General features: G+C 36.6%; 1 protein-coding gene across 1 annotated transcript; it reads left to right on the top strand.

Annotated features, from left to right (window-relative positions):
• The first annotated feature begins 12,412 nt into the window (after positions 1–12,412).
• Positions 12,413–13,673, top strand: LOC117341266 (solute carrier family 52, riboflavin transporter, member 3-B-like). The gene is made up of 2 exons (XM_033903116.1): positions 12,413–12,713; positions 12,927–13,673. Exons 1-2 carry the CDS (start codon positions 12,555–12,557, stop codon positions 13,125–13,127), a joined length of 360 nt encoding a protein of 119 aa, XP_033759007.1. The 5' UTR covers positions 12,413–12,554; the 3' UTR covers positions 13,128–13,673.
• The last annotated feature ends 2,453 nt before the right edge of the window (positions 13,674–16,126 follow it).

Genomic DNA, 16,126 nt, shown 5'->3' with positions numbered 1-16,126 from the left:
TGTAACATTTAACTGGCCTTGAACCTGATAGTAGTAGGGATGGTTGCGTTTCAAACGTAGTTCATTTGATGGTCCTACATGTTCAAGACAAAATGTCTTCACTTGTTTAACAGCTTCATGGAGGTTAACTGGCTTGGAATGTAATAGATTTTTTATTTCTAACAATCCCATCACCTCATTGCTCTCATTCACCACTTTACCATCAGGGCTGGCTGCCAAGAATTTCTCTGTCTTACTGACTATAAGTCCACACTGACGGACTGATATATTATCACCAACTTCTCCTTTTTTACTGATGTATTCCTTTATGGTCATTGTTTCTTCTTGTATCCCTCTTCTGGTAATGCTATTTCCTTTAAACTTGGAATAAAGAAGACATTGAACCAACTTCTTTACAGCAATAGAGGGATTTCTCTTGATTACAGCTGACATATTGGAAGCTGTAATTCTTTTTCTCCTCTCATCCATCCACACCGATGATGATGACTGTTGCTTTGTCAAGCATTCAATTGCTTCAAGCTTGTCATCTGACAAATTGATGTGTTTGTCCAAGAATACTGTCTTCTTCTTTTCCAATTCATCTGGTAGTATATCTGGTATACTATCAACAGCTTCCGGTCCGTATTCTTGTCTTGCTTTTTTAGTCCGAGATTGCTGCTCGCCTTGGTATTTTCTCTTCATCCGACGACTTTGAACATCTGACTTCATTTTGGATTTTTTACAGGTTCTCAGTGTACATTCACGTCTGTCATAGAGTTTCTTGAAAAAGAATCCTGCCTGAGTCGATGTTGCTTTCTGCCAGGTAATTGGGGACCATAGTGGACCAAGATTCCTTCTCAAGCAACCACCAAAACATCTTGAGTGCCAAGAACCTCTGTTACACCTGTTGTACAATTTTCCACCATCAAATTTTGCTCTAATAGCCATCCAGGATTCTGTCAAGTTTGTTGTGAAGTTTCCAAGGAGTCTGGTACTTTTTGAGGCTACACGGTCCAAAAGTATGTTGATGTCTTTGATCATCATGGAATCAATATCACATGAATTGAATGTTGATTTACCCCTCGATTCCTCTTGTTCTCTTAAGGATGTGCCTTCAGTCCAAAACGATGATAATTCGTCAATGATGTTTGGAACAGAATTTAAATCATGTGTACAGGTGTTCTCATTGTTGTCGCTGCTGAGGTCAACGTTATTGTCGCTGGTGAGGTCACCATTGCTATCGTTCTTCGATTTTGATGAAATCTTGACTTCTCGTGCCTTACAAAAATCAGAACATCTATCATGGTTGCCTAAGATATGGTATATTGAATTGCGAATGTCGTGGTCTAACTGCTTAGCAGCATTTTTTTGGTTTGATTCCTTTGATCTCACACGTATCGCACATCTTACAGCAGTTGTTATTCTTACCCTCAATGCTTTAGTAAGTCTTTGTTTTCCCTTGTACATGGGGTTTTGATCAACCAGCTTTTCAAGACTGCTCCTTAAACATTTGCAAACATGGTTAGCACACTCCAGCTTTTTCACATCTTTTCCCCATATAGGTACTTGTTCCTGTATCTTGGCATACACAGAGGAGTCACCATCTGCTATCACAGTTGTATATCTTAGGCCATGCGTCTTTTCTGCCTGTTGGAAACCCTCTACAATTATACTTGATTCCATTGCTTGAGAACTTTCTGACCAATTCTTATAACATTCATGTGGTCTGGGCTGAGTGTGGTTGGCTTCAGAGTGTGAACAAATGTAACAGTGTTTGTTACGGACACCTATATGCAGCAATTTCCCAGTCTGTGCACCGATGATTACTGCAACCCCACCCAAGGCATTATAAGAATGTTTATGGGAGCGCTTGCTCCAGCCACCATCACAAATAACTGTAATGCATGGGATTCCATTGTGATAATTTCCCTTCTCTATTGCTAGTCTTCTCTCTTCAGCTCCAGCTGCCAACAAATCATCTTTCACGGATAAATACCACAGATCTCCTATTTCTTGTTCTAGAGTAGCCATACATTCATTTAAGTGTGCTGCCCCGCCACCAGTTACCATACTTCCCCAGACTGCTCTAACGTTTACATCATGATGATAAGTTTGACCATTGTGAATTTGGGGGCTTGTATCCAACCTGAAACGTTCATTGCATCCTTGACACTTGGCCTCAATGACACTGGCAAGTCCAAGTGTTCTCACTTCTGATGTCAATTTCACCGGGGACACTTTCTTGTCATTTGCAACTATCTTGCACACTTTATCACAATTTGCAACATGAATGGTGATAGCATCTATGTGTTGCTGTAAAAGCTGCAGATTCATTAGTCTATAGCCATCATATGAATTTGAAGTAACTCTGTTTATCTTAAAAGCAAATGGCTTGTCTGAAGACACTCTCTTGATGTTGAAAAAAGATGTAGGATGTTTTTGGAACAGCAACCGATGTACACATTCTGCACGTTTTTTGCTAATGCTGTACTTGTGTAAAATGGAGCGAATGAGCCTAGTTCTGTTGCCAGTGTTTTGATGAACTTTTACATTATATTTACCAAAGTGATTTAATTTAGAACCGTATGTATGTTTGTGTTGGTAGATTATTTTCTTATTGACAGTGTGTTTGCCTCCTGCTTGACCAAACCTATTGTATCGACGTCTGTGATGTCTACGGTTGATACCCATGATAAAATCGTAAATCCAAACTCAGTTCCCTCGATGATTATTATAGGCGTGCCACGTATACTGCCTATGGGCTGCTTTACTTTTTGTTTGTGTCGTTATACGAACTAAAAGACTTAAAAAACGTATATTTAAGTGATGTGTCAATAGTTTTAGCATACTCATGTGGTAAATATACATATTACCCATTTGAAATGTTTACAAAAAGTGAAATAACATGGTAAACAAATACGACATGCGATGTGTCAACATCAAAAATGTATCTGTCAGTACTCACCTAAACATCGACTCTGTCTCAAATCAAACTTAAGATCGGTGAAATCAACAGCCTCGTACAGGTCAAGCAGCACAAGTGTAGTCTACCTCTGTAACGTTGTATTTAGAGATATTTTTGTGAAATAAGTTTTCTGCGAAAACCTCGAAAACTACGTAACCAAACGCGTAGAATATAGGACTAATTTGATGATTATATATTTTGAAGCATATCATAAAATGCTGAAATTATGTAATAAATTAAATGAAATTGTTCATGTCATTCACAAAATATAATATCATATATCAGTTTTATGTTGTAAGCATGACTTTCTTACTTGCATATCAGTTTATATTCATCCGCCATCATATGGAGTTTTCGGAATGAGAGGACGACAGTGACAGCACAGAAAGAAATTGCATTTCTGATGATCTGAGTCATCCGATTACGGTATATTTTGTCCACAATGAAGCTATGACCAGGTAAAATGATATGCTGTATCGGTTTGCATATCTGCGGCGCAAAACAAATTTGTTATCACTTCAAATTATGCTAACTGAAGTCGGCCATATTTTGGCATCGAGTGTACTAGCATCGACATTTACGGGTCAACATGTACATTTATGACAGTTTTGTAAACAAATCAATTGCTCCTACATTGTGCTATGGATATCGCTTGGACAATTTATTGTAGAACGGCTGAGAAAAACTGCAAATTAAAGATGGGAATTATTCCATGCCAAATTGTACCAATTTTGAGTATTTAGTACAACATTTTGAGGAAAACAGACAATTTGAGTTGATTTTTTTGTGACAAGTTATCATCTTATAGTATGATCTGTGATGTTGTAAATGATCATAGTGTAAGTGTATAGTAATAATTCACACCAAACATTTAATTTTCAGGGTAGTTTTGCTGTTTAGTTGACCCTTAACTACCCCGACCACAGGGCCACGTAACTACATTCACGTTTTGAACACTTGTCTATTTAGTGTTTACCATATGACTCATAATCTGGCTTCCGCAGGTTATGAGTTATTATATGTTAAAGAGACATATCAAGTGTGGCTCAGGCTAATCATGATTGATAGGGTAAACAAAGATATATATTAAAATGCTTCAAGTGTTTACAAAACGAAAAGATTGTGACGAGGCCCTGTGCCCCGACTGACATTGCTTAAGGCACTAAGCACAGGGGTTGGTGTTGATAACACATAGCTCTATTGGGAAAAGTTATTTTGTATTACAAGATCAATTAAATTTATTTCAATGCCTCCACTAAGTATGGATTGAAGTTGGGACCTTAGGAAAATTACTGTTACAGGCTAGGAGAAGGAGAAAATGTAGCAGCCAGATTAGGGTTCGAACCCGGGACCCACCGAACTTAATACGGACACTCTACCACTGAGTCAAAATAAATGTCTGGTTATTAATACATGTTTTTGGGAGTCTGCAGTGTTCATGTTTGTCTCCTTTTGGTAGTGTGGAACTGTGGATCTGATGCCAACTTTAAGGTTAACTCACTAAAGCGAACCTAAATTGCTGAAGACACCCAGCAAAAGAAAAGAAAAGACACATTACAGTTCATTATCGAACCTCTGTATCTAACCGTCTTTTCTAACCAAAGGTTGATTATTTTGTATTCAACCTTGGCAGATTTAGCCTTGCATTTCATTCCCCTCATCCGCCACATAATAGTGTAACTTTTTACTATAAAAAACTTTGAAACTTATGATTGTTTCAGCACTGGCCACCTAGTCTTTTCCTTTGTTGCCATTTACATTAAGAATATAGTCAATTTAATCTTTCCCAATTGATATAAATACAGAAAATTTTCCCCGAATAATTTCAGCAAAAAATCTGACATGTTGCACAAATCACCTCAGTACTGTGTGCTGTCATTACTATTTACACTTCCGGGGACTTGCCATGAATTTGAACCCATGGTCTACCTATATGTAATACACAATTTCATTAGATACACTTAAAATAGACACACACTAATTGGAAAGCTTGTTTGTTTCTATGAACAGGTAAATGGAAAAGAGGGTACCCAGTTAATGGTGGGTAGGATTTTTTTTTTTAAATCTCGCAAAAACAATTCAGCACAGGAAAATTTGAAATAGTGAAACAATTCAACACGGGAAAATCTTAAATAGAACAATGTAACAGTTCATTGAACTGTTTAAGCAACATATATAACCAATGGATGGAAAACCTGGAGATATCTATATTTTAAGTGTAATTGATCTACATATACATTGTAAATTTGTATTACTGACAGTTAAACAGGAATCAACTACACAAAGGTAACAAATATTTGCAATTTAGGAAAAAAAAACTGGTTTGGGGGAAATCTTTTTAAGGTTATGATGGGTTAGTAGAAACAAAGCTTTTATTCTATTTGGCCTATCAAGTCTAAGTCATGAAAATATGGTTTTAGAAATAAAACTTTGGTTATTGAAGATGAGGTGTTACATACTGGACACAACAGGGAATGACAACAGTAAAAGCAGAAGAATATAAGACTCTTTCATATGTGTATATGTAGGATAGGGACATTCCACCCGAGGGGTCACAAAATGTGGTGAAACCCGAGGCTTGCCGAGGGTTTTACCACATTTTGTGATCCCGAGGGTGGAATATCCCTATCCTACATACACACATAATGAAAGAGTCTTTTTCTCTCATATCATTACCGAATTTCTGGCGAAAGTGACCCTCAGCCATCCATTTTCTTCAATTTTTTAATTTCTTTATTTGACGTTTTTACTAAATATACTTGTGATATTCTGAAAGATCATACCCTATTTTTAGCAAACAGTGTTTGCACACAAATTTCATTCATTTTGTGGTTAAGTGATGAACGAATGAACAATTCGCCGATAAAAATTACCGTAACTTGACCGACTTTTACGTGGCCGTGATCAAATTGTCAACATCCGAGAAAAAGAAGTTCTATCAACAATACTGAAAGCCAACGCTGAAATGAGTTTCCCAACTTCACATATAATTTGATTTGCACCTCGACATATTTAATCATTTCACAGAACACACTGTACTTTTAAATGTCAAGTCAAATTTTTTTTATAAAATACTACGTCACTGCATGACGTCACGACTGTCATTGGAATTCCATTCATAGTTCAATGAGAGTGATGTCGATCTCGATCGCCATGACGCGGCGATGTTTCGTGGCTGGTAATTTTAAATTCACTGTGATTTTGGCAACTTCGTGTGTGAACCAGCGAACAGTGACTCTATACGAGTATTCGATCTTTTCTGTGACATAGGATTATATGTGTTTAACCGGTTGTCTTGATGGAATGACGAAGGTAGGTCAGTCGATAGGCTAACGATGATCATATTGAAAGGCTAGGATGGCAGTTAGTTTTCATGGTTACTCTACACAAATATAGACTCTGAGTTACAATTGAAATAAATATTTTTTATATGAACATCGAGGGGTGTCATTTTTACCGAATGTTCGTTCATTTAAGAGCCAATTCCCAACTTCCAAATACACGGGTTACTGAGTAGGCCTAACAGTTACTGACAGTACCGTAGAGTAAACAAATTCCAGGGCCCCCTGCTGACGCAAACGGAACCATTTCATAGGTTGTGACGTTTGACATTTTCTTTTTTATATTTTTGTATGTATGGCTTTTATTTTACTTCCTGTCATTGCCAGGTGATTGTGTGTGTTTACATGTTTTTAATGACAAATGACAAATCTGTCGGGTACTGTAGGCAAGTCTGTATTGTACTGTAACTGTTACAACAGGCCTGTAACGTTAGGCGTAGTCTAACTGTTTGTTACAGTAACGGAGTTATATGTTCGCTCAGATGAAATGTCTAATCGTTTAACCGTGTAGCCTTATTGATTTACTGCTGATATGATATATATTTATCTAAGAATGTATGTATTTTTATAGTTAAGTCCAACGTTTCAAAACCGACACCGACGATAAGGACTGTCGGATGTGAACACAAGCAGACGACGTTGTGAGAGTTGTCCCCCTTGAACGCAGATTAATCCGCGCGCGTGAAATGCTATGTAAGATAGATTTATCTTACATAGCTATCTTACATGGGCAAACTCTATCCAACATGGCGAGATATGAGAGAAAGCATATGTATGTATGGAATGTTTTTCTCTGTCATTTCTGACAGACTGTAAATTTAACACATTATGAAGATGTAAAATTAAGATCATTTTACACAAATCACCAGATTGTATTGTCTACATTTTTTAATTTAGTTCATCTTTATTTCCACACTATTCTCTGTGGAATTTTTTTTTCTTTGTTATAAATCCTCACTTCAACTATTAAAGTCAAATAAGTGTATGTATATATATATATACATTGTATGTAAAAGGATATGATTCTTGACAACTTGACTACAGAGCAGGAATTAAGCTTTCAACATCCAATGTACTCCACATCATATTGCGTGTTGACATTTTTCTGTGACAATTATGATTCATACACCTATTTTTTTTTTTAGAATACTGTGTTATATCTCTTGGATCAACTCAAATATAAGCATTTCCTTCAATTCTGAAATCTGTAATGAAAATAATTACAGAAAATATATAAGTTTGCTTTAATAATACGAAAACAATTTTGTTAAACATTGGTGGATCCATCCAAAAACACTGCAATACTTTTTTATCAGATTTTCTTATTCGATCTGGCAATCTCACCTTCTAACACGTCAAAGACCCTTGATGAGAATGAGTAACCAGAGTTTCCTCTGGCCCAAACACCGGAAGTTAGACACATACAAGCTGTCTTGACTTTGGTTTAGGAACACATTCTCAAAAGACAATCATCACATATTAAATTCAGGGCTGGATTTCCACTAACTTGAAGAGTTGTGTCCCTTTATTTTCTTTCCTATATATGTCTTATAGGGTTCTAGCTATTCTAGCAGTTTATAGTTCATTTTTCCCCATTGTTTTGCACTTCATAATTAATATACATCTGATGATACATATGCATCTGGAAGTGTTTATTTTGTTTAGTGTCATGTACTTCATTTCTCAAATTTATCAAGTTCAAGAAGTCTTTAAAGTTACAGAAGATTCAAAACTTTACAAAGTCATTTCTGTTTCCATGATTTAATTATGGTTGTTTTACTTTCCATTGTGGGGATAGGGGACTTATTCATATCAATCAGATATAACTTTTATATAGTAAGGTTCCCACTTTCTTATTTGTATATTTCTGATTATTTTTTTTTCATAATATCTCTTTAGTTAAAGTCCCCCAAAAGATTCTTTATATTTCTTTCTGTTAAATATTTTCTTCTCATTTCTGTATCTTCCCAGTTTCCTTTGGGTAAAATATGGTCATATTTAGGTGAATTTTGAGAATTGGTTGTTTTGCAGAATTCCTTTTTGTTTTGCAATACATCAATATTTTGCATGGCTATAATAAATATAGACATGCTCTGTCACTTCCTTTTATGTTGAATGTTTGAGTTTCTTTAAAAATTCCCATACTGATGGTGTTAGACATCTTGAATTTGCTGATTTGTCAGATCACAATGTTTTCAAACTTGTTCTGGAGCATTACTTATTATAGGGCACAGGGGCCAAACATGCAAACATTTGAAAATCTTCTACTCAATAACCCAGAGGCCAAGTGACCTGATATGGGGCCTGTAGTATGCTGTGGTAAAGTGATACAAATTTTGTTAAAATGAATGACCTTGACATACATTCACAGTCACAGAAGTCAAACATGCTAAAATATCGAAACACTTTTTTCTCAAATAGGCAAGAGGTCCAGAGAAGCAGGTCATTGATACAGGTGCATAGGGCATCTTGTTTGGTTGCTGCACAATAACTTATTTACTCGTTCAGGTCTGCAGGTCAATGGTCAATGTCACTATTTCTATAAATTGAAAATCAGTTGAAGTACAATATATTATGAATTCAGCTGAGCTGATTATGCTTATTAGAAGTTAAAATTATCAAGTTCTACCTTGTGCCTGCTTTCAAGGATAACTTATAAGGGCCCGATGGTCAAGATCACTGCTACTAAAGAAAGTATTTGCTTAGAATACTACATGTAGCTTCAGGCTTGAAAGTCAAAGGTCAAGGATAATGTTACTATAAATAGAAAAAAAAATCAAAAAAAATCATGTACATCACTTTTTTGTTGGATTCTATGCACTCAGACTTTGTCGAGTGCTTTATCGCAGAAAGACTTTATTTTCCCCGATTACACAGATTGTTTTATTCTTCAATGAACACAGGTGATATATACAGTAGTTTTTTAAAATATATAAATACTTATTACCAGTTAGCTTGTAATAATAATAAGAAGAAGAAAAAACATAACGAAAACAATAGGGATTTCCATCCGAAATGGAAATCCCTAATAAGATACATGTACAATGTATATGCGGGGAGTGGATTTCGATAAAAATGACCATCATTAGTGTTGATTTAAAGCTTTATATAACCAAAGTCAATAACCGAAATGAAACGACATACGTAAGAAGGAAAGGTGTTTGATAAGTAGGGTTCATTAAACAAGCATATTCATAATCACGAACATCAACATATATAAATACTTGGCTGCTGTGATAGCATACATTGTATGTAACCGAGAACAGCAGCAGTACACAGCTGGTGATAGAAGGTAAGTAACTTTGAGTGACATTTGAATCGGCATTGTTACATATCGTTGTCTTGTTAAATCTAGTTAATAGTTGGTTCCAAAATAGCACGTCAAAAATCTGACAATATAATTCGGCAAAATATATTTCTTTTACTATGATCAATACCTATTGATTTCGAAGAAAAAAATCGAGATATCTCTTCAACATAATTTGAAATTGATGAGATTTATATTCGTCAGTTTTATGGATAAATGAAATTTTGTTAAACATCTATCTCCTTGAGGAAATTAATTATTATTTGCTAACGATTATAAGATATTGCGGACAACTTCGGAGTTCATAATGCGGTTTTTATGTATATTATTATATATATTCTGATGGAAATCGCACGCTTCTATTTACCATACGATATGTAAATTGTAGATGCTGTAAATAGACTTAGCCAGAGCGGTTTACAAATGTTCCGTATGGCAAGACAAGTTGTCATTTATTCGCGGAGCAATGTTGATCCAGTATTTTACCAAATTTTACCTCAATATGCCACAACAGGTCTGTGCCAGTCAAACGTAATATAAACCAATATGGCGTCTTCCAACCTGCTGTATAGTATCATTAGTTCGCTTTATGTGATTTCCTTTAATGAATAAATTTAATAGAAAACAATGTCATTTCCTGATCTACTTCCGTGTATCTGCTGCAAATACCTTGCGGCTGTTGCGTAACCGACCAGTGATATACAGACGGACTAATTATTCACCGGTTTTGTATGTCCGAATTGACCAAGTGGATCTTGTTGTTGGCCATACTTTGAAAAATCAATAGAAAGTCAGAGAATAGTCAAGTAATTTTTTTAACATTCCGGAATATCACTCAGAATAATTTCGTTTGTATACGAGTTCAGATTAGTGTAATACTAGAAATCAGTTTGTATGCCAACGTGTATTTGTTTGATCAGACAATCGGTGATACAATCATTCCACTACCCCATTCGTAATGATCTGGTGTTGTACTCAGCCTGTCACCATTTATAAAGATAAAACCCCGCCATCACGATCCAATTTGTCTAAAAACCACTGAAATACGCACAAAACAATCCTTTCCATTCGTATAGTGACAAGATATATCACCACCCCGCCATCAGCCAAGATATATCACTATTATGCCACCAATTCAGATATCTGACTACCTCACCTTTAATCCCGATTTTTCTCGACCTAACCAGCAATCGACATGTATGAAGTACTCCCAGCGATCAAACTCGATATTTTATACCCAGCAGTCAATGCAGTTATTTCACTACCTAAACGTCGTATCCCTCCGCGCAGCCACAAATCCAGATATCTCATTACCATGCCCCAAATCGAGATAACTCACTGCTCAGTCACCAGTCTAGATATGGCACTACCCATCTATCATTCGAGATATCTCTCTTTCCAGCCATCGATCCACATATCTCACTATCATACCACCAATTCAGATATCGGCTTACCTTACCATATCAAAATATATCTCTTTCCACCCATCAATTCTCACTAGCGACTCCAGGAAGGGGGGGGGGGGGGTCCTGGGGATCAGTCAGGGTCTATGCCAAATGACCCCCCACCCCTACCGCCGATATAATTCATATGTCTCTATACCCAGCCTTTAATACAAATATTCCTATACCAAGACGTCATATCTCTCCCGCCAGCAACAAATCAAGATATCTGTCTACCATTTCCCATCAAGATATATCTTCCTACCCAGTTACCGAATCTAGATACATGTATGACCCTACCCACCCGGCAATCCAAATATTACTACCAATCCAGATATCACACTACCAAACCAAACATGTGTATATCCGTCTTCCAAGCCACCAATCCAGATATCTCACTACCAAGCCACCAACCGAGGTATCTGACTACTACACCACCCATCCATGTCAAACCAATCCAATTATGTCTACCCCGCCACCAATCCAGACTTCACACTAAAATGCAATGAAGCTCCAAACGAAATGATAATTCAAACAATATTGATTTCAGATCAATCCATTGCTGAAAATTCAACGTCCCATAATGGATAGTGCTGGAGTCTATCTACTAGTGGTGCTATTTGGTGCCGGGTCATGGGTAACACTGAACGGTATATGGGTAGAATTACCCCTTATGGTGCCCCATTTGCCTGAAGGCTGGACACTCCCATCCTACCTGAACGTCATCATCCAGGTAGCCAATATCGGTCCGATTGGATTAGCTATACTATTTCATTTTGCCAAGGATAAAAGTAAGCGATAAAAGCGTGATATACATACTCGTGACTTCTGGAGGTGTAGCAGTTTTCCTTTTGATGTTTTTCTGGAAGACGACATCCATAATCTCTGGGTCTTGTCACAGCACTGGATTGTTTACCCTTGTTTTCGTTCTAGCAACTGTCTGCTGCTCAACTTCCGTTGTATTTCTTCCTTTTATGGCACTCTTCAAGAAACATTATATAACAGCATTTTTCATTGGTCAAGGATTAAGCGGGTTGCTACCGAGTGTCGTGGCGATAGCACAAGGCGTGGGAAGTATGACATGTGAGAATATGACGTCATTATCTGACAATTTCACAGATTATGTACTTTTACCGATATACCACAAGCCAAGATTTGCAGTTGAACACTTTATGCTTTTCTTATTCTTAGTAATGTTCCTTTGCTTGATATCGTTTACACTCTTAAACACACTTTCGATTTGTAAACATGAATACTCACCTGTAAATACTGATCAAAGTACAGCTTACATGAATGAAATCGACATAGAAATTGACAATCAAAACACCATGCTGAATCAGTGTAAACCGGAGGAGGAAATAAGAATGACCCACATTTCATTGGCGGGATTTCTTCTCTTAAATCTTTTGATCAATGCTGTAGCCAATGGATGTCTTCCTCCGGTGCAGACTTATTCCTGTCTACCGTATGGTAACGACGTTTACCATTGGTCAGTGACACTGTCAAACATAGCCAATCCGATGGCCTGTTTCATGTCGTTTATGTTTCCGGTTGTGCCCCAAAGAATCATATACAGTGTATCAGCCGGAGGATTTGCTACAGCGGCTTACATCATGTATACAGCATCATCAAGTCCTGTGCCCGTCTTAAACGACAACAATGTTGGTCCAATTCTCGTGGTAAGTTAATTCTGGCAGTAATGCAAACCAATTTTATGCAGTACTTATCCAAAGTATCTAGTCTAGTACAAAAAAAAACAACCTTGTAAATTCTAAAATCCAAAAACATGTATCAACATTTTTTTTTTTTTTGTGAATGCAGGAGGATTTTTTATTGTTGATATGAATTGTGATTAAAGATCTGCAATATGAAATTCTATCATGTAATTACAGGTTTTTGCCTGGATAGCGACAATGGCACTTCTGACTTTTGCTAAGGTGAGCATCGCAACGCTATTCCGCAACGAGGGAAAGGATTCGCTGAGGATGTACGGGATCGGGTCACAGGCGGGGTCAACACTGGGGGCAATCATCATGTATATACTCATCAACGTCATCGGAGAGTTTGAAAATGCCGTACCGTGTCCTACATAATTTTTTTTTTTTTTTTCGAACTATGTGCTTTTAAAGAAACATTGAATATGCAACTAAAGGGAACTAGTTTCAATTCAACCCGACAATACCATAGTTTCATAATATGTTTTCTCTGTCAAATGTCTGTTAACACTTTCTCTTATGATATTGACTACGTAATCTCTGTTAAGGTTTTTCAATGTGTGTGTGCGTAGTTGTATGTAAATGTGGTTATTTAAAGCTATGCTTTCACAAAATAAAGTCTGTTCAAATTTGTTTATTGTTCTTCCAAGAACACATAAATTGTTAAATATTAATGAGGTGCTTGCTAGTGTAGTTTAGGTAAATATGTCAAGAATTCTAAAAAAAACTCTTCGTGTCATTATCTATAGAAATATGTAGAATATATTCATCTGACATGTTCCCACATCAGTATTCCATTGCGATATGTAAATATATTTTTGATAACTCGGAATGTTGTACAGTATAGTGTTTGATATTTTGTTAGTCGCAAACAATTGTCCAATAATTTTAAACTGAAGAAAGAGGAGGGATATGCTATTTTTCCTAACGCTTATGATTTTGATTAAATATTCCATCATTTTGTTCTTTGTTGTCAGTTTTATATTTTCCAATACCACCAGCAAAGACATCTGAGGAAACAGACATTCAATTATCCGGACATTCGATTATCCGGACATTCGATTATCAGAACTCCTTTCGTTGACTCCTCCGGAATTTCATTCGACTGAGAAAAGTGCATGACCCCAATTGACGTAGACTACCATTGGCGAAGCCTTACACGACGTATTAAACAATTTTATAAGCTACCCTTAGCTTAGGGAACTTCCTTCTCTTAAAATTTTCAAACGGACAGCAGTACAAAATTTGAGAGTATCCTCAATGTGTTTAGCCGCGATAGCTCAGTTGATTTTTGGGCTGGTTACGAAACCCCAGATGAAGATCGGAGGTGCATGGTTCGACGCTGCCCAACCCTTGGTTTGTGCTTCTCTGGATTGCATGTGAAGGACCTCCCGTATGTTGCTCATTGAGGTAGTCACCAACTACTTCAAGACCCTGGCGGGATATCACGGAGTCATAAACTCAGTAATGTTTTTTTCTGAGTGTTTGCCTATATCTGTTAAATGTTTTAAGCTAAGGAACGTTGGAGATACAGTACACTTATCCTTGTCGCAATATGTTAAATCGCATATCATTATTGGTCATCATGCAGACCATCTTTTAGGACGCTGTATATAGGATAACTGTTAAGATATAAATGCAAATTTCTAGTTCAAGTTCAGAAAATTTGTATGAATTCTCATGTCTTGGTATATATTAACATAACCAGAAACTGTGCCTATGTCCTCTTCGATGTGTTAATGTCATGTATCATCACAAAACGGGATTGCCCAACGAATATCAACAATGAAAAATAACATCATGTTTTTCGAAGGATTGCTACATTTGATATCAATTTTAATGCGACTTAGAATCAAGCCCCACTGCTATTTATAGGGTAAATTAACAGGGACTGGATATGACCAAATGATAAGTTATTAAATCAACCACAAGTACAACGATATTAATCAATGTATATTTCCATGAACTGTGCGGTATTGACTGAGCTCAGCAAGGGAACCAAATCGAAATCCGGGTACATTTATAGTTCTGCATCCGATAATTTGTTCAAATAAGACTTATTCACCAGTCTTAGTGCAATTCAGACAGACTTCTTGGTCAACACCGGAGATATTTTGCTCAATTTCAAACACCGTTTCCTCATACATGTGTCTGATGCCGTTTGATGCCCGAATGGCATGTATGCTTTTGGCTAGGTGTGGCATCCGTCGTCCTGAAATCGTGTTTTTGTCTGTCCGACATACATATTTTGATAAGATACTTTCTTGTAAATAATCAAGAAAACCAAGGTCATCCTTTGGGCACGTTATATGCTGTGATGAAGAGCTCTTTTCGTTCCTCTTTATAGTAAAAAATGGGATATGTAACCAGTAGTTGATTGAATAAGGGCTAAAGTTTGTTCAAATGAATTTTCTCGACCTGCTTTCAAGGTCACAAGGGTCCACGTGTTTCAATTAACTAAATCTCTCGAAAACCAGGAGACCTAGACAACTGACCAAACTTGTAGCATGCTGAGAGGAAGGGAAACTAAATTTGCTCTTGTAAATGACCTTTAATTCAAGGTTGCTATAATGATATATATATTTAAACAACGATAGCCAAGATGGCTGATATTCTACCTGTAGACATTAGGTAATGTTCAAATGAGTGACCGTTACCTAATTTCACGTTTTCAGGGTTAAAATGTGGTCAAATATTGTGTACAACTCATTATCAATAACCAAGAGGCGCAAAAACAAGGTATTGGTTGTGTATCATGCCGGAATCAAATAAACAACCTTGAAAAACCATCATGAGGTCACATGGGCGACAAGTGTTATTGTTTTAAACAACAGTAGCAAAAAGGTCCAGGACCGAAAACAAAGACTACTAAGCCACTCTATATGTAAAAGCGCCGCGGAGAATTTGTATGCATGCGCGAACCGTTTTTTTTAAGAATGTCGGAATGGCGATCAAAGCAACGCCTCAGAAAACCAATGTCGACCAGATGTACTGGTTGCTGCCACGACGGCAAAGGAAATGATTGGGTAAAATCACAACATCATAAACAACTTACAGAGACAACGTGAGATAATACTAGATAGGATAAACGTGTAATACCACCATGAATTGGTAGTGAATCTTCTCGGCATTCGATAAACAAATTCATGCTTTTCTGTTTATCATCCAGAAGGTAAATCGACACGCACTGGGTTCGCTTATATTATATTTTAGATGTTTATGACATATTTTAATTACAAATCATTGACATAATTGAGCAAATCTAACAGAAAATAAACAAAGATTAACCCATAAAGGATTATGAAGCTTAACTTGATAAAGTTTGTATTGCATTTTTGCCACTTAAATATAGACATTTATCAAACTGATACAATGAA

The sequence above is a fragment of the Pecten maximus genome, chromosome 13, assembly GCF_902652985.1.
Source record: "Pecten maximus chromosome 13, xPecMax1.1, whole genome shotgun sequence".
Classification (NCBI taxonomy): domain Eukaryota; kingdom Metazoa; phylum Mollusca; class Bivalvia; order Pectinida; family Pectinidae; genus Pecten; species Pecten maximus.
The sequence above is the reverse complement of the archived record's forward strand: the minus strand, read 5'-3'. Positions and strand labels throughout refer to the sequence as shown.